General features: G+C 35.9%; 1 protein-coding gene across 1 annotated transcript in view; it reads left to right on the top strand.

The window, feature by feature from the left end:
- Window positions 1-20,375, top strand: part of Cfap47 (cilia and flagella associated protein 47) — a 242,065-nt gene that overhangs the window by 183,599 nt on the left and 38,091 nt on the right. Inside the window, exons 53-57 of the mRNA XM_051142600.1 lie at window positions 1,291-1,466; window positions 3,013-3,120; window positions 5,332-5,443; window positions 7,894-7,998; window positions 16,742-16,898. Coding sequence (XP_050998557.1) covers window positions 1,291-1,466; window positions 3,013-3,120; window positions 5,332-5,443; window positions 7,894-7,998; window positions 16,742-16,898 — 658 coding nt within the window. The remainder of the gene's footprint in view (window positions 1-1,290; window positions 1,467-3,012; window positions 3,121-5,331; window positions 5,444-7,893; window positions 7,999-16,741; window positions 16,899-20,375) is intronic.

Genomic DNA, 20,375 nt, shown 5'->3' with positions numbered 1-20,375 from the left:
TTTCCCAGGAAAATTGCCACACACACCACTCCTGGTACACTAGTATACCCTACCACTACTACTTATCCCTGCACTGATCTTAACTAGCTTCTTTCCTGTTCTGTTCCCATGGGAGTTGGGCATATCCTATCACTGACTCATTCTGTCAAATCCTTCTCTGATTTGTCACTTTGTCTGACCCTCAGTTTGATGTCACTTTCAAATTTCACTGCTTCCTTCTATAACTAATCTTTCATTGTTTGAGATTTAAAGTGTATACTAATGACATGCCTGTATTCCATCCAGGTCATACTGCAATCCAGGGTGTGTCTTAATTCTAGCCAGGTCAAGTACACTTGGAAGGTGTTTAGATGTGATCCCTTTCCAGAGCAGATATCTTGCTAGACTAAAATTTCTCTCTCTCTCTCTCTCTCTCTCTCTCTCTCTCTCTCTCTCTCCTCGCTCTCTCGTCATCTCTCTCTCCTCTCTCCTCTCTCTCTCCTCTGTCTCCATCTCTCTCTCTCTCTCTCTCTCTCTCTCTCTCTCTCTCTCTCTCTCTCTCTCTCTCTCTCTCTCTCTCGCTCTCGTGTGTGTGTGTGTGTGTGTATGTGTTTACCATACTGTTTATGGAATTTATGGAACTGAGAACTTGTAAAGAATCCATTTCCTTTTTCTATATGGGTCTTGAGGCTAGAACTCAGATTGTCAGACTTGGTAGCAAGTACCTTTGCCATTTGCTGGCACAGAATTTTAATGGAATAAAAGATAATAATAATAATGATAATGATGATGATGTATCAGAAAACCTAACAGATAGTAAGAGCCTAAGGTTTGTTATTGCTTGTTTTTTATTTGGTGGGGTTTGTTTTCTTTGTTTTTACTAAAGACTTTGAACACTTCTTAAAATGCTAAGTTCTTTAGTAGTTTTATAAACTTCATCAGGTTACCTAGAAAATTAGTAAAATACAACATCCTGCCATCACTGAGTTATTACCAGAAGAAACAATGACAAATGGACATCCTGGTAATAATACTATTGGCGAAAACATATCTTAATTTAAGTATGTTAGCTCTCTCTATAGTGCTAGCCATTAATGGTGTTTCATAGCACGTTATCATTTGTTGAGATTAACCAGGGATAATATATATGAGATTAAGATTTAATAAAGATATATTTAGAAGTGTATGAGAAAAGGAAAAATAGTGCAAGTGGCCTTAAATAATAGGATTTTTTCCTGTTTGCTACCCTAGAGAAATAATTAGCCTCATTACAAGAGTTGATTATATCATTTTTTTCTTTTATAATCCTAGGAGACCACCTGTATTGAAATTCCTATCTCCAATCCAAAAGATAGAGCTATTTGTATGAGTGTATATTTATCATCCTCTGCATTTAATGGACCAGAGGAAATTAGACTGAATCCATTGGATTGCATGAACTATATTGTATGGTATTCTCCCGCAGCAACAGGCTATAAAGAAGAAAGGTGTGCTTTACGCTTGTATTAGAATGTGTTGTTGAGCTTTTGGAACTTTAAAATCGTTGCTTTACATACCTTATTACTATTTGCTGATTGTATGTAGCAATTAAGAATTAGTTTTTTCTTGTTTCAGTGCAAAATTACTATTCACTGAAATAGCAAATTAAACATCCTGCTATTTATCATTTTCCTTTTTACTAGGCAAATCTTCCTTAGTACAATAATTGAACTGAGGATGGTTCTTGAGTACTAGGATTTTAATTTTACTTTTTTTGATAAAAATTAATTTCTCCTTTTGAGTAGCTATAAATCATTTACTAGCAAGACATAGAAAAAGTACATTATAAATATTATCCCCTACTGAAAACACGCACAAATGCATACACACTTGTATATATTAGGAGTATTGTATAGTTCTGTGAGTATTTTGTCTCACAGAATGATGACTGTGAAAATATTTTTCCTTGCTTCTCACAAAATATAGAAATTACTACCTATAATTACTAAAATAATATATACTTTAAACCTTAACAGATATTATTTATAATAGTGTAAATCAGGAAAAGAATAATTTATTATCCTAGCCTGATGGCTCACATTTGTAATCCTGCCTCTCACAAAGCAGGGAGATCTTTGAGTAAAAGATAAGCTCAGACTACACACTGAGTTCTAGGCCAGCTTGAACTAAAGTGATATCCTATCTCAAAACAAAACAAAACAAAAAACAAATCACAAAGAAGAACTAGAGGAGGAGGACCAGCGTATTCTAAGACAGAGAGCAGGATGTTATTTTTTAAATCTTGTAATATAAGACCATTAGAAATGTGCAGTTGTCTCATTTCTCTAATGTGAATCTAGGTTTTACAAGTACCAACTGAAACTTTGTTTTTAGTTTTTTATATGTATTAGAAGATATACTCTAGGCTTGCTATTATTACTTACTCTATTATTATCATCTTGGCATATATTTTATGTACATAAAATTCTAATAGTAAAAGTAAAGTAAGGATGATTGACTCATCCAATTTTATAAAAAGTGAAATTAAACTCAAAAACTTGTGACTGGATCAAAGTTATATAGATAAAATAGAATAAAGTTGAGATATCAATCCAGTGATAGACTTACAGTTTTACAAACTCCATCTTCTAAACGATGAGCACATGCTGATTATAAAGATGTTTATATTTTTATGTTGACCTTCACACAAATATGTGCATGCATTTAGTTCAACAAAGTAAATTTGATTTGACTAAACCTATAAACTAGGGTGTTTTCTAACATTGACTTTTAAAATACTCATATGTAATCAGTTTCAATTCATTCAACAAACAATTATTAGGTCTATATTAAATTTATTCTTTAACAAAATAATCTTCCCACCAAAAATTGAAAGATTGCAAATACAATTATGTTAAGACTAGACTATATAACAGAGTAGTGAGTAAATACTGTATTTGAAACCAGATATTTATAACATTTTACATTTTACTAGTCCATGTTTATTATACAAATAAGACAACTAATAAGATTTTCAAATTTTCTTTATAATAGCATTATTTTTCAGCCTGAAATGGGTGAAGAGTTCTGGTATTCACTAAAATTAACAACTGAACTTCCAAAAACAAAGATAATACCAGAAATGCAGTGTGATCTTGGAAAGTAAGTTCTGTTTAATAATTTTGTTATACAAAAAGAAAAAAACACCTTTTTAAAACACAAAATAAATATATCTCTAATGGAAAATTCTGTCCAGAGGAACAGATCAAGGAGGCAGAGATAGGCACAGTGTTGTGAGTTCAAGGCCAGCCTTGTCTACAGAGTGAATTCCAGGACATCCAAGACTACATTGATAAACTTGACCTCAAAACACCACCCCCACCAAAAAAAAAGAGTTTCCTGCAAAAGATGCTTGCAAAGGAGGGAAAGGGACTATTGCTGTACAGAACAAGCTTCCATCTTAAGACTCCACAATCTAAAATGGGAGAGAGTAAAGGAGAAGAAAGCTAGACAAGAGAAAATAGTCAGTGGAATCTAATGGGAAGTGAGTGTCAGTGTACTCAGCTTATTTCCAGAAGATGCTGGAGGGAACAGAACATGTTTTTGTGCACATATGGCTTACCCTTGGGAACAAGTTGGGTTTGGGGTAAAAGAGAGGCCTGGTTGAAGTTGTTTTTTTGTTTTTTGTTTTTTCTCAAAGCAGAAGGTATGTTATGACCAACTGTGAACATCAGGCCACTTGGTTAGCACTATGTTCCCTTGAGGTACCACACTCACACTCAGATAGCCAAGATCTTATATTGTTTGTGTCTGACACCAAAATCGATTCTGGTAAACAAGAATAAAGAACCTCTAATTAACTTTAAAAATATATAGTCTAATGGGCAGTTAAGTATCTTTTACTTAAGAAGGGAAGGGAAACAGCTAATATCAGGATGTAAAATTAATAGACAGACAGACAGACAGATATATAACACTACTAACTGCTACTTTCTACATGAATCAGACAGTTGTTTAAGGAACCTAGCAAAGGAAAGCTCGCACTAATTTGCGTTCTTCCCAATCGGTACCCATGGAAACACTTACCTTTCCTCTGTTGCTACCTCTTGAGCTTTCCTTGTTTTACAACAAGGTTAGTTACTGTGACTCTCTTTACTAATCATTGCACTTCATTTTCCATGGTGAAAAAAAGCATACTTACTTAAACATAAGAAACCACTCAACGATACTTGATTCTGTCAGAGTAAAATCAGGTGCCTTAATGAGGGCATTTCTATTTTGGCTTCTGTTCCATTGTTCAATATCATTGCATTCACTATTAGTAGAACAGTATCATATCTTGTTCTCCTTATGTGAATAGACTTTTGATATAATTGAGTTTCTCTAGTATTAATTTGAAGCCATAGATTTCTCAATATGTTAAGAAAACTTCTGAATGCACTTCCTAGGCTTTATTTCTATTACCAAAAGCAATTTGACAGAAGTAATTTTTCTGCAAATTACGTCTGAAAATAAGCATACACACATTATCCCTTCTTCTAATTGCTATATATGTATATATGTTGTGTTTATATATTTTTTACTTTATATACATATTCAATTTCCTTGAAGATTCTGTGTTAGTAAATTCTAATTAAAATGAAATAAAAGTCCTAATGCTAATAGCAAGAGTAGTATTAGAATATGTATTAATCAGAATAAGGTTGCATTGAAAATCATGGTGCTGATTCCTTAAATCTTGAATATCCAAATTCTCATCAAGCATAAGCTTTAAACATCTACTGAAATGTCCTAATTTTCTTGCCATCAAGGAACTTTTTTGTTGCTTATTCAACATAGAAAGTATTACAAAGACAGGCATTCATTAAAACCAATGTGAAAACTCAGAAACGTCTGAAAATCTTTCTTTTTAGAGTGAAAGCTTGAGTTGGTACCACACCATATGAAATAATTAAATTGCTGCAGCCTAAGCTGCAAATGCTGATCACATTTGAATTAAATGTCACAGAACACAAGTCATATTGGATTAAAAGACCATCTTTTCCTACCTGACTTCAATTTAAGAAGCCTCATATATTCCACATTGCATTTAATATCACATTCTATGATTGTGGGTTACAAGTTCAACAATATATATTTTAGTGTTCAATAGCATCGTTACGATCATTTGGCTAATTCCTACTTTTAATTTGGATTCACATGTATTTGTCACACAATCAAACCATACACTGTTTTTCACAAACATATGCAAATATCATATAATAACATAGGTTTTAAGGAAGTTACAATTTAGTTGATAATGAAAAGTTAATAAAATTATCATAGATAAGTTTATAAACCTCAGAAATTTACTACTTTTGATTTTCCTCCCAGGAACATCGTTCAGACTCTTCCTTTATATAATCCTACGAATGAAACTTTAGAATTGAAAGTAAGGAACAGCAATCCTAAAAATTTTGTCATGGACATTAACAGAAAAATACCAGTAAGTACATTCAGAAATACATGAAATGGATCACTACAACAGCATTTTCTAATTCTACTTTTAGGGTTCTAGTGTAGTATTATTATTAGAAACATTAATAACAACTCAAAAATTTGAATTCTTTAAAATGATATTTGCTTTTTTTATACTTGTTCATGAATTGTAATCTATTATTAAACAATCTCATTTTAATGTAATGTTGGAGTTATATGTGCTAAATTATGCTAAATATACGGGTTATATTTTGTTTCTGACAATTTTATTAATAGTTTAGGAGTTATATGATTTTATCTTGACAATTTACTATATGTTTACAAAGTCCTGAGGACAAGTGTTTTTAATCCTTTGTAAGTTTCTATTCTTGTCCATACCTAACTTTTCAGATTCTTAGAAAGGTTTTGCTCATTTTCTGTTTATGCCTCTGTCCCACTGTCTCATTTTGGAGTCACGAGAAGAATATGATCAGGTGTATGGGCCTAAATTACTTTTATTTTTTGCCTAAGTTGCGAAACAAGGTAATTTTTGACACAAGTACCTATATTTCAAAATCATAGGACATCAATTTTATGCAGTAAATTTTGTCCCATATCATTTCAAGTAAACTTCCAAATGATAATTAAAAGACAGTCACAGCTATGTGCACGTATCTCTAGTCATTGCTACTCTAGCTATTCAGGAGACTGAGACAAGTGGCTAGATAGACTGAGCTGAGGAATGAGAAAAATTGAAAAATTGAAACTACTTCAGAAAAATAGATAATTACAGTGGTTTTTTTTTTTTTTTTTTTTTTTTTTTTTTTTTTTTTTTATAAAATAACCTCTCCTGGAGCTCTGCTCACAGATATATCAAAATAAAAGCCTTTAGTGTTTGCAGTTTAATGACTGTTGAACAAGTACACACTTTGGTGTCTTTATACCTTAAATTTTGTTTCTTGGCAATGACTGATTGCCAGCTGAGATGTGTTTTAGTAGGCTTTGAATTACAATAAGAGAATGTAACACAAGTTGGCCTTCATGTGCCTTTGACAAAAAGAAGAGAATTCAAAGTGAGTGGGTAGGGAAGTGAGGTTGGATTGGGAGAATGGAGCAGTGAATATGATAAAAGTGCACTGTATGAAATTCTCAAAGAATTACTGAGAATTTTCTTAAGAGAAGCAAATTGAAACTGAATAAAATCAAAGTACTTTCTGTATATGAATCAATTAGAAATATCATGTTTGAGAAGCTAGAATGTATATATTTATGTTAATATATAATATATAATATTCTTCCAGCAATTTATTAAATGTTTCAGATATGAGAAGTTGAACAATAATCTAATTAACAAACCCTATTACCTTTAATTTTGTTTCACAATTTATTAATGATCTGCCACACAATCTGTTTCTTCTCTATTCTATTTCTTCATGTCCTTTCAACTTAAGTACTTGATCAAGATTATATTTTAGTAGCCTACAATCCTCCAGAATTATCTTGATTCTATGAGAATTCAAAAGTTTATTCAGCTTTGCCGATTATTGTTTTGTCAAAATGACAAAAGCTAAAATCATCAAGAAGAGGGAATCTCAACTGGAAAAAATGCCTCCACTTACTCTTCTGCACTTTAAAAGAAATCCCTAAGTTATAGTATTCATATCTTTTTTTAAAATAATATATATTACATTTGGTTTTGTGTTTCATAACCATTATCAGAAATTATTGAATACCAAATGCTGTATTTTGCAAGGATTGATTGTTGTTATTAGATTATAGTTTTGGTTTGTTTTGTTTGAAGTTTATCTATAAAAATACTTAAGTATAAAAATTATTTTGTCAGGCTATTCTGTATCCATTGATATTATATTTTGTAGTATCCCCAGCCTAGTATTTGATTGTATATGAAACTCAAGTTTTCTGTGCATTTTAATGTCATCATTGTTTCCTTTTACTATCTCTAAAGAGAAAATTGAAACTCATTAGTCTATAGACCACCATCTAGTACCATGAATATAACAGGATGAAGTGAAAAATTATAAAATTACACTGATGTTTACAAACAGATCATTTCGTTTGATTTTGACAAAGTTACAAGTTAGGATCCTATAGTAACTTGGTCTGTATCATAGAGTGTGCAAAGGCTATGGACTCTTAAATAAAGTACATATTTATATAATAAGATTATTTAAATAAACTCTTAGGATTAATCCTTACATCTTAATACACAGTGAGTAAATCTTCCATGGTCAATATCTCTAGAAAGAATATGATCTAAGAACGAACATAACATAGGAGTCATCACATTTCCTATAATCAATATTTGTACAGTGAGTATACAAAAAAAAATAATGTCTGCACCTCCTTACATTTATCATGCAAACATCAGCCCTTCAAAGACCTAGCACACAAAAATCCCTCCTCAGCAAAAATATTTATTTTTGCTTTTCTTAATTTTTTTCCCCTGAATTCTTACAGTTTGTCCTCCTACCTCACTCTACAAGAGAGATATCTGTTTACTTTCATCCATCAGGACTTGGGAGAACTGGTCATGAAACTTGTATTAGCTTCTGTTGTACTCAGGTATGTTCTCAGGTGAAGCTGATTCAATGAATTTCAAAAAGGTACATAGATAAGTGCAATTTATGCAGTTAGTATCTTTTTGCAAATAAAACACTTTAATTGCAAATCATTAAATGTTTTAATATACAATAGTGTATATTTCCAATCTGTAAACAGTTATATGAGATATGTTCTGATCTTACTTCCTAGAAATTGACCAATACGTTCTTTCTCAAGTGTGAAGTAAAGTAAAACAAAACAAAGCAAAATAATCATTTTAACATTTCATAAATCAGCCGAACATTGTTCTTGATTTCAGTCATTCTGAGTACCCACTTTCTACCTGATAAAAATCTCCATTCCTAAATGCTTAAATTTGAACCAATAATTCATCTCTTCAACTACTAAGTTCAGACCTTTTCACTTTTCTAATGTCTCTCTAAACTTTGGCCTTTTTTGCCTTTGTTATCCCCTAATGATTCACATCTTTTTATTTAATCACATTCACAACTTTTGCAAGGAAAAGCAGTTCATAAAATTTTAATTAAATAAACATCTGTATAAAAAGTGCATATTATGTGTTGCCAAGAATCTAAGAACAAATTTTAAAGTAACCTTTTAAAATGTATTTTTGAGCCTAAATATTTGAAATATTTCTTTACCTTTATGAAAAATTGTATATAAATTTATATTCATTTCTGGATGTGATTAATTGTATTTACCTGAACTGATATGTACAACTGAGTAGCTAAATAATTTAAAATAAGATAAAGGCAGTACTAGTCAAACAAAATTTAAGTATTTCCAAAAAATAACTTGAAATGAGAGAAAAGACTATGGTTTATTATCTTTCATTTACTTCTGGTTTAAATTCATATGAACAGCCTGTATCCTAAAAATCTGACTTGCACTCTAGTTGGCAGAATCCAAAAATTCTAATACCAGCTTTAAATATCTTGAATTTATTATTCTACCTGAGCCTCTAAGAAAAGTTAAATTGCCATATTACATAATATGGGCAAAAACTTTCAACAAAAAATATAGGAAACTTTTCTTTGGTCTTGGTTTAAAATATATTTCTCAGCTTTTAAATGTCTTAATTTTTATTCTAATACTGTTCCTCATTTACTTTATTCATATACAATTGTATAATTCATTTTATTGGCATAAGGTTTTGTATTTCTTTGTTGGTTTGTTTGTTTAGAATACTAGTATATCTTACAGGCAAGACACCATTGTAGATCAAAGAGTTGGAGGATAGGTTGGTGTTTACATTTCTCTTTTGGTATCTTGCAAAATACCTTACTGTATCAAAGACACTAGCATGTAAGGTTAAAGGCTCCATGTAGGAAACAACCCATCTTCCTCATGTTCAATGAGTCATATAAAACCTTCCTTAGCATCACTTGTGGAAAACAACCTTTAGTAATAGCAATAACCTAGATTGCTTGGGGGTGCCCCAGGACCACTTTCATCAACAACTCAGTTAGAAGGAACCATATCCTGGTATTGGAAACTTCATTTGGTGACAAAAAATGGCCTGGTGGGCCTTGTCCACCCAATTATTTGGCAATTTCATATAGATTGACTTCATATATGTATATAATTTAAGAAGCTTCTACTTTATTAGGTTTTATAATATACCTCCAGTGCCCACTAATTTTAGCTATCTCTCCCCCATTCTCTCTATATTCCTATTATTTTTTTTCTTTTTATTAATTTATTCTTGTTACATCTCAATGTTTATCCCATTCCTTGTATCCTCCCATTCCTCCCTCCCCCAACATTTTCCCATTATTCCCCTCCCCTATGACTGTTCCTGAGGGGGATTACCTCCCCCTGTATATTCTCATAGGGTATCAAGTCTCTTCTTGGCAACCTGCTGTCCTTCCTCTGAGTGCCACCAGGTCTCCCCCTGCAGGGGACATGGTCAAATGTGAAGCACCAGAGTACGTGAGAAAGTCATATCACACTCTCCACTCAACTGTGGAGAATATTCTGACCATTGGCTAGATCTGGAAGGGGTTTAAAGTTTACCTCCGGTGTTGCCTTTGGCTGGTGCCTTAGGTTGAGCGGGACCCCTGGGCCCAAATCTGCCTATCATATTGTTCTACTTGTACGTTTCTAGGACCCTCTGTATCCTTTTATTTTGCTATTCTCCCATGCGTCTCTCATTTAGAGTCCCAGTAGGATGCCCTCCCCTCTGTCCCAGTTTCCTGGTAAGTGAAGGCTTTCGTGGGACATGCCCCTTGGGTTAGTATGCAGATATAAGTGAGTATATACCATTTGATTCTTTCTCCTTCTGGGTTAACTCACTCATTATGATCATTTCTAGCTCAATTCATTTATCCACAAGATTCGGGAATTCCTTGTTTTTAATAGCTGAGTAGTATTCCATAGTGTATATGTACCACAGTTTCTTTATCCACTCTTCTATTGAGGGACACTTAGGCTGTTTCCATGTTCTGGCTATTATGAATAAGGCTGCTATGAACATGGTTGAGCAAATTTTCTTGTGTGCTGGAGCATCTTCTGGGTATATTCCAAGGAGTGGAATATCTGGGTCTTGAGGAAGCCCTATTCCCATTTCTCTGAGATAGCACCAGATAGATTTCCAAAGTGGCTGTACTAGTTTGCATTCCCACCAGCAATGAAGGAGTGTTCCTCTCTCCCCACATCCTCGCCAGCATGTGGTGTCACTTGAGTTTTTGATCTTAGCCATTCTGATGGGTGTAAGATGGAATCTCAGAGTTGTTTTGATTTGCATTTCCCTGATGACTAAGGAGGTTGAGCATTTCTTTAAGTGTTTCTCAGCCATTTGATACTCCTCTGTTGAGAATTCTCTGTTTAGTTCCAAGCCCCATTTCTCAATTGGGTTATTCGGTTTGGTGGTGTTTAATTTCTTGAGTTCTTTATATATTTTGGATATTAGACCTTTGTCAGATGTAGGGTTGGTGAAGATTTTTTCCCAGTCTGTAGGCTGTCGCTTTGTTCTCTTGACAGTGTCTCCTGCCTTACAGAAGCTTCTCAGCCTCATGAGGTCCCATTTATTAATGGTTGACATTAAGGCCTGGGCCGTTGGTGTTCTGTTCAGGAAGTTGTCTCCTGTGCCAATATGTTCCAGGCTCTTTCCCACTTTTTCTTCTAAGTGGCTAAGTGTCTCTGGTTTTATGTTGAGGTCTTTAATCCACTTGGATTTGAGTTTTGTGCAAGGTGACAACTATGGGTCCAGTCTCATTTTTTTACACATAGACCTCCAGTTAGACCAGCACCATTTGTTGAAGATGCTATCCTTTTTCCATTGAATGGATTTTGCTTCTTCGTCAAAAATCAAGTGACCATATGTGTGTGGATTCACATCTGGGTCTTCGATTCGATTCCACTGATCAACCAGCCTGTTGCTGTGCCAGTACCATGCTGGTTTAAGTACTATTGCTTTATAGTACAGTTTGAGATCAGATATGGAGATTCCTCCGGAGCACCTTTTATTGTACAAGATTGTTTTAGCTATTCTGGGTTTTTTGTTTTTCCATATGAAGTTCAGCCAATTTGCTGAAGGTGTTTATCAGCTTTAGGAGTTCTCTGTTGGAATTTTGAGGGTCACTTATGTACACTATCATATCATCTGCAAATAGAGATAATTTGACTTCCTCCTTTCCCATTTGGATACCGTTGATCTCCTTTTGTTGTCTTATTGCTCTGGCTAGAACTTCAAGTACTATATTGAAGAGATATGGAGAGAGTGGGCAGCCTTGCCTTGTTCCCGATTTTAGATGAATTTCCTTGAGTATCTCACCATTTACTTTGATTTTGGCTATTGGCTTGCTGTATATAGCCTTTATTATTTTGAGGAAAGTGCCTTGTATCCCCGATCTCTCTAAAACTTTAAACATGAATGGGTGTTGAATTTTATCAAATGCTTTCTCTGCATCCAAAGAGATGATCATGTGGTTTTTTATTTTCAGTTTGTTTATATGGTGGATTACATTGATGGATTTCCATATATTAAACCATCCCTGCATGCCTGGAATGAAGCCTACTTGGTCATGATGAATGATATCTTTTGATGTGTTCCTGTATTCGTTTTGCAAGTATTTTATTTAGTATTTTTGCATCTATGTTAATAAGAGAAATTGGTCTGAAATTCTCTTTTTTTGTTGAGTCTTTGTGAGGTTTAGGTATCAATGAGACTATGGCCTCATAGAATGAATTTGGTAATGTTCCATCCATTTCTATCTTTTGGAGTAGCTTGAAGAGTATCGGTATTAGCTCGCCCTTGAAGGTCTGGTAGAATTCTGCACTGAAACCATCTGGCCCTGGGCTTTTTTTTGGTTGGGAGACCATCGATGATTGCTTCTATTTCTGTAGGGGAAATGGGACTATTTAGCTTGTTTGTCTGTTCTTCATTCAACTTTGGCAAGTGAAATTGATCAAGAAAATCGTCCATTTCCCTTAGATTTTCAAATTTTGTGGCGTATATGCCTTCAAAGTAGGATCTTATGATTCTTTGAATTTCTTCAGTGTCTGTTGTTATGTCTCCCTTTACATTTCTTATTTTGTTGATTTCAATACCGTCTCTCTGCCTTTTAGTTAGTTTGGCTAACGGTTTGTCTATCTTGTTGATTTTCTCAAAGAACTAGCTCTTGGTTTTGTTGATTCTTTGGACTGTTTTCTTAGTTTCTAATTTGTTAATTTCAGCCCTGAGTTTGATTATTTCCAGGCATCTACTCCTCTTGGGTGTTTCTGCTTCTTTTTTTTTCTAGGGCTTCCAGTTGTGTCATTAAGATGCTTATGTGCGATGCTTCCAATTTCTTTTTAAAGGCACTTAGTGCTAAGAATTTTCCTCTTAGCACTGCTTTCAGTGTATCCCACAAATTTGGGTATGTTGCTTCTTCATTTTCATTGAATTTCAGAAACTCCTTGATTTCTTTCTTTATTTCTTCCCTGACCCAGGTGTCATTTAGCAGAGAGTTGTTTAGTTTCCACGTACATGTAGGCTTTTTGTTATTTCTGTTGTTGTTGAATTGCAGCCTAAGAGCATGGTGATCTGATAGGATACAAGGTATTATTTTAATCCTCTTGTATCTGTTGAGGCTTGCTTTGTGACCTACGATGTGATCAATTTTGGAGAAGGTTCCATGGGGTGCAGAGAAGAAGGTATATTCTTTCTTGTTTGGGTGAAATGTTCTATAGATATCTGTTAGATCCATTTGACCCATGGCATTGGGTAATGATGTTATTTCTCGGCTTAGTTTCTGTTTCAATGACTTATCTTTAAGTGAGAGTGATGTGTTGAATTCTCCCACTATTATTGTGTGGGGATTGATGTGTGGTTTAAACTTTTTTAGGAGATCTTTTACAAATGTGGGTGCCCTTGTATTGGGAACATAGATGTTCAGAATTGTGGTGTCATCTTGGTTGACTTTACCTTTGATGAGTATGAAGTGTCCTTCCTCATCCCTTTTGATTAATTTTGGTTGAAAGTCTATTTTGTTCAATACTAAAATGTCTAGGCCTGTTTGCTTCTTGTGACCATTTGCTTGGAATATTTTTTTCCAACCTTTTACCCTGAGGTAATGCCTTTCATTATGGGTGAGATGTGTTTCTTGAATGCAGAAGAATGTTGGATCTTGTTTATGCACCCATTCAGTTAGTCTGTGTCTTTTTATTGGAGAATTGAGGCCATTGATGTTGAGAGATATTAATGACCAGTGACTGTTAAGAGTCTTAATTTTGATGTTGTTTCCAGTCGAGCGTTTGTGTAGTTGTGTTTTTGCCATGGGATAGTTATCTATTTCCTGGGTAGTTTTGGTTGTAGCTTGACCCTTTGGGATGGAGTTTTCCTTCTAGTACCTTCTGTAAAGCTGGGTTTGTGGATAGGTACTGTTTGAATTTGTTTTTGTCCTGGAATATTTTGTTTTCTCCATCAATGGTTATTGATAATTTTGCTGGGTAAAGTAGTCTGGCCTGGCATCTGTGGTCTCTTAGGGTTTGCAGGATCTCTGTCCAGGCCCTTCTGGCTTTTATGGTCTCTGCTGAGAAGTCGGGTGTAATTCTGATAGGCTTACCATTAAATGTTATTTGGCCCTTTTCCCTTGCAGCTTTTAACATTTTTTCTTTGTTCTGCATGTTTTGTGTTTTGATTATTATGTGGCAGGCAGTTTTTCTTTTCTGGTCAATTCTATTTGGTGTTCTGTAGGCCTCTTGTATGTTTATAGGCATTTCTTTCTTTAGATTGGGGAAATTTTCTTCTATGATTTTGTTGAGAATAGTTTCTGGGCCCTGGAGTCTGATGTCTTCTCTTTCTTCAATGCCTATTATCCGCAAATTTCTTCTTTTCATGGTGTCCTTAATTTCTTGGATGTTTTGTGTCAGGAGTTTTCCAGATTTGGCATTTTCTTTAATGGTTGATTCAATATCTGTGATTGTATCTTCTAGCCCTGAGATTCGTTCTTCCATCTCTTGGATTCTGTTAGAAAAGCTCACCTCTGTGTTGCTCGCCTTCTTCTCTGAGGTCTCCCGTTCTCGTTTTTCTTCTGTCTGTGTGTTTATCATTGAATCCATTTTCATTTTCAGATCTTGAACTGATTTTTTTATTTCTTTCATCTGATTGTTTGTATATTCCTGAGTTTCTTCCATTGCCTCTTTATAGGTCTCCAGAGCTTGAACCGTTTTATTTATTTCTTTCATCTGGTTGTTTGCATTTTCCTGCAATTTTTCCAGTTCCACACTATGTGCTTCTTTTATGTCTCTCACCTGTTTGTCTGCGTCTTCCTGCATTTGATTATGAATTTTATTTGTTTCCTCCATTATCATCCTCATTACTAAGAATTTGAGGTCATTTTCTTGTATTTCCGTTGTATTGGAGTTCTCTGTGTTGTTTTCTTTGGGATAGCTGGAAACTGGAGACGCCATGTTGTTTTGGGGTTTTTTGCGTATGCTTTTTCATTGTCCTTTAGACATCTTGCCGTTTTTGTTTTTGTTGGGTAGCTTCCAGAGTTGGATCGAGGGAGTCTGATGATAGATTCACTTGTTTTCTCACGATTTCCCTAGGCTGGGAGCTCAAAGCTTCACTGGTGTGGATGTTAGGAGGTTAGCCCTGTTGTTCTGGTCTCTCACAGCCAGTGATCTTCAGCCTCCCTGTGCTGTGGATCCTGCAATTGTTCTGGGTCTCTGAATGAGCGTTGGGTCAGGCCAAGGTATCCACAGCCTTCTATGTTCCCTACCAAGTCCAGCCAGGAACACTGGGCCCGAAACACGGGCTGAACTCAGCTAGATTATCAGGGCCTGAACCGTCTGCCGAGCTCAGCTAGGGATTCTGGGCCCAAATGCACACAGGGTCCAGTCAGAATTTTTGGGCTGGGACTATGCACCAAGCTCCTCTAGGGCCTCTTGGCCCAAAGTGCGTGCTGTGGTCAGGGTCAATACTCAGGGCCCGAACTGTCCACCAATTTCAGCCAGGAATTTGGGATTCAAACTGCACACTGTTTCCAACCAGAGTCTTAGAGCTGGTGGAACCGAGTACTCTGTCCAGCCTGCACCACAGCAGGAGAACTGCGGCTGCTCTGAGTTAGCACCAGTGGTGGAACCAAGTGCTCCGCCCAGACTGTGTCACCACAGGGGAGCTGCCGCTGAGCTGAGGTGGTGCCTAGGATGGAACTGAGCACTCCACCAAGCCTGCGCCACAGCAGGAGAACTGCGGCTGCTCCGAGTTAGCGCCAATGGTGGAACCAAGTGCTCTGCCCAGACTGTGTCACTGCAGGGCAGCTGCCGCTGAGCTGAGGTGGCACCTAGGGTGGAACTGAGTGCTCGGCCAAGCCTGCGCCACAGCAGGAGAACTGCAGCTGCTCTGAGGTAGCGCCAGTGGTGGAACCAAGTGCTTTGCCCAAACTGTGTCACCGCAGGTGAGCTGCCGCTGAACTGTGGTGGTGCCTAGTGTGGAACTGAGCGCTCCACTAAGCCTTTGCCACAGCAGGGGAGCTGTGGCCGAAGCTGAGTTAGTGCCTCGGGCAGAATTGCTTGCTGAGCTGGGCCAGTACCCGGGACTCTGGGGCCGAACTGTCCGCCAAGTCCAGTCTGGGTCTGAAGGCACCACGCAACCCAAATCCTGCCCCGAGTCCCCTCTCCCACAGCAACTCCCACCAGCCACCACACCAATCGCCTCTACTGGAAGGCTATGAGCTGCAAACCTCAGCCACAGCCGCTGGTGCCACTGATGCTGCTGCCTCTGCCGCTGCCACTCCAATTAGAGAAAATCCACACTTCTCCCGTGTGCAGGGGCAAGCAGGTCCTCCACACCCTGGTCCCTCCGACCGTGGAGCACTCCCGCTGCCGTGATGTTCAGACGTCGGTGTTCCTGGCTCAGAAATCTGTGCAATTCCCTGAATTGTTCACTGGAGCCTCCAAACGCGGTCCACACTGCTCGCCGCCATCTTGGATCTCCCTCTATCTTCCTATTCTTAGCTTCCCTTTGCATTTGATATACATCTATCCATAACTATCTATTCATAGTATTCCTCTTTCCCAGTTGAAATCATTCAGTCACCTTCATCACTCCACCTCTGATTCTGTACTATATACAAAAGTGATTGTAGTAAAGTATGCAGGGGAATATGCTCAAAGTTCATACTTGAAAAAAAAAATGTCATTATGTAACTTAGTACCATATACCCTGAAAAACATAGGAGAAAACACTAAAATATTTTCTGAATCTTGAAAATCAAATATATTTTAGGTATGATTTTTTTTCTTTTAAAAAAAACAGTTTCAAGAATGGAAATTCCACCTGTTTGGAGTAGGACTATTCCCTAAACCTATAGATGTGCAAAGAATAACCACAGTCCTTGGTCTTCAGGCATCTGTCTTGATACATTTCAAAAATCCTACTCATGAAGATGTTTCCGTTGATCTCATATTAACAAGTAAGTTGTTTTTATTATATTTTGTCGATATATGTACTTTTATTGTAGAATAAAAACATTTCATTAAGTAGAAAGTATAAAAATAAGAGGTAAAATATGAATCTGTGTGCCAATTAAAGGTCTTCTGATCTTATTTTTAAATCCACGTATGAGTTAGTTGATATATAAGATTCTTATGATATTTCTCAATGTTGTAGGTCTTATTATGTAAAAAAAATTATAGAAATTCTAGTGACACTGTTTTAGGAGTCCTGGGATCTCCCTGACGCATAACTCAAAATATTCTACACAGGACACTGGAATTTTCATTTAATAACCCAGTACATCTAGAGGGGGGGAGGAAGGGAGGGAGAAGGTATGAGTAGATTCACAATACAGTAGGTATTCTTCTAGCATTCTTCTCTCCCATCCCCTTCACTTATCTTCCTGCTTAAATTTTTCCACCCTCATAATTCTACCTCTTCATTTTCACATTGCCTATTTTTGACTATACTTCCCCCCTTAAGGGCTTTTCTTCCCTGCCTACCACCAGCACTAGTGGCCTCTTTCTTCTCTAGGTTCTTTTATAATTTTTATTCTGTTTTATTTTATTTTTATTTTAATATATTTTATTAATTTATTCATATTACATCTAAATTGTTATCCCATCACTTGTATCCTCGCATTCGTCCCTCCCTCCCTCACATTTTCCCCTTATTCCTCTCCCCTATGACTGTGACTGAGGGGGACCTCCTCCCACTGTATATGCTCATAGGGTATCAAGTCTCTTCTTGGTAACCTGCTATCCTTCCTCTGAGTGCCACCAGACCTCCCCCTCCAGGGGACATGGTCAAATGTGAGGCACCAGAGTATGTGAGAAAGTCAGTCCCCACTCTCCACTCAACTGTGAAGAATGACCTGTCCCTTGGCTAGATCTGGGTAGGGGTTCGAAGTTTACGGCACGTATTGTCCTTGGCTGGTGCCATCCAGGTTAAATACACCAAGTTGTAAGTTTCAGTGTTCCTACTTATTATCATGGAACGTGTACTTCATTTATCCCAGAGGCACTGGGAATTTTCAAAAGATAAATTGTGCTTCATGCTTCATAAATTTGATTTTATAGCATTTTTAACGATGATTCCATAAGTATTTGTAGACATCATGTACTGATTGAGAGAATAGATTATTGTTGAGAAGCACAGTTACAGGAAGTTGAAGGCAGTTATAGCAGAAAAGTCCGTGACCAATGGTCATGGAAATCATATGGTATATTCCTCAAATTTCTCCCATATCTTAGAAAACATCTGGTTCTTTAATGAGCATAACTATTTCATTCAATTATTTTGTTTCCAAGTAACTATAATATATTGTATAAAATATATGTTTCTCAAGACATTTTTATGTTATTGACATAATTTTTATGCCAGATCTGTATTAGCTATGCCCAAATTAAAATTGTCCTATGCTTAAAATCATCATGGCTATAGTATTTGCCTCAGACATTGAAAACATTTTTTTAATATATTCAACTGCTCTGGTATGACAAACAAATCCAATAATTGCCTAAGGGCAGTGTTTATCCTATTCACAAGGGTAAACTTCTTGAGTGCTTTTACCTTTCTCTAAAGTACAAATTCTCGTTGTCCTCTAAAATTTACACATGAGAACGTGAACCTAAATTTAATACTTTCTTTGGTTTTATATTTTGTTCTCTTGAAATTGAATGGTTGATACACAATTATATTTAAACTACATAATACATCATCATCATCATTTATTCAGATATTAGTTGTTCCTGATTTTTACAAAGTACTTCATCTGTACTTCCTTCAACTTATCTTAAGACAGAAATTAGTAGACTGATGTTAATTTGGGCCTCCATTCAGTTGCCAATGATTTAGAATTTTTCTGAGTGCTTCCTCTGACTGCAAGAGTTTTTTTTTTCCTGCCTACCTGGGGTAAGCTGGAGGTGCCACTAAGTTAATATTCAATCTATGGATGCCAGGGAATAATGGCTAAATATCACAGTCCGCATATCCCTGTTCTTCTGCATTGCGTACTCATTATAGATCCATAGTTCCCCATGTACTTTGAATCCTACTTCCCTGTAGCAGTGACTCATGTGATAGATGGGCTTGGGTTTTGTGTCTGGCACCTAAACTCCTCAATCTGCACTCCCCAAGACCGCTTGCCAAATAATTATTTCTAAGGAAACTCTAAAACAAGAGCCCCCTAAGGTACTCATTATATTCAATTTTAAACATGAGAAGACTAAGAGACACAGAGAGCTAGCAACTTGTTTCTGTTCACAGAGCCATTCAGAGCCATTAAATGAAGGAACAGGAAAGAAAACCTAATTTTACAAAGGAACATCCCTGAGGAACTTTGTATATAGCTTCTTAACAGATACAATTCCTCACTAAACAGTCACCTAAATATCCAAAACAAAACACTTAATTGAAAAAATGCTGAAGAGTAAGTGAATAAACTTAGAAGAGTTCTTTTTCTGAGAACCTTGAAGTCTGTTCATTAATTAAACCGAATGAGTCCCAAATTTCTGTACTTGAAATACATGACACTTCCTACCAGTCACAGGAAGAAGTTTATTGAGTCAACTTCACCATCTGGGTATTTCACATATTCATAACTTTAGATGACATAGAAGTATTCATCATGATGTGTTGGAGATCTTATAAAAGCATTTCTTGGAATATTACACGTGTCATATAAATTTTGGGGAGATTTCTCACTTATTTATATCAGGAAGAAGCTTTTCATTAACCTATTAGTTGATTACACTATAGAAATTCTTATGTGACTTCATAATTTTTTCTATAAATTGGCTTCTACCGAAACACTTTAGAATTACCCAGAACAGGTGACTTGCCAGTGCCATATCTCATCCCTGGGGACTGGTTATGTTCTTGGAGGAAAAAACCTTATTTATTCTTTTTCAATTTCATAGTAGTTTACAATATATTTTGGTCATTTCTACGCTTTCATTACCCTCTCTCGCCACTACCCCTATTCTTACCAAGCCGTTTTTCTCAACAAGTCTCCCTCTCAACAATACTTAAAAATTCATCTTACTATTGTTTATGTAACTATGTGATTCCCTGAAGAGTAGAATATAGATGAAGGTAGAAATGTACATGAGATTACCCCAAGGAATAATAATTTTATTGTGTTTTTGATTGTTGTGAAAATATAATTCTCTGGAATCTATAAAATCTTAAGGTTAGACTGCAGCTCCCAACTTCCTTTGAATTTCTAGCTCACACAGTTTATGAATAGATACCTGTAAGCCTGAAACAGTAGAAAGAAGATGGGCCTTTGAAAGAGAGCTTTCAGTTAAGAATTATGTATGGCAAGCTGTAGGAAAATGAATGATTCAAGCATCCATGCATATATTACTCTATGCTAATTCAGAAAGTAGCTACAGAGAAAATGGCATAAATATTCAGGACTAGAAAAATAATCATCAATGCAGATCATCAA

This window comes from Acomys russatus, chromosome X, assembly GCF_903995435.1.
Source record: "Acomys russatus chromosome X, mAcoRus1.1, whole genome shotgun sequence".
In the NCBI taxonomy this organism is placed as follows: Eukaryota; Metazoa; Chordata; class Mammalia; order Rodentia; family Muridae; genus Acomys; species Acomys russatus.
The sequence above is the reverse complement of the archived record's forward strand: the minus strand, read 5'-3'. Positions and strand labels throughout refer to the sequence as shown.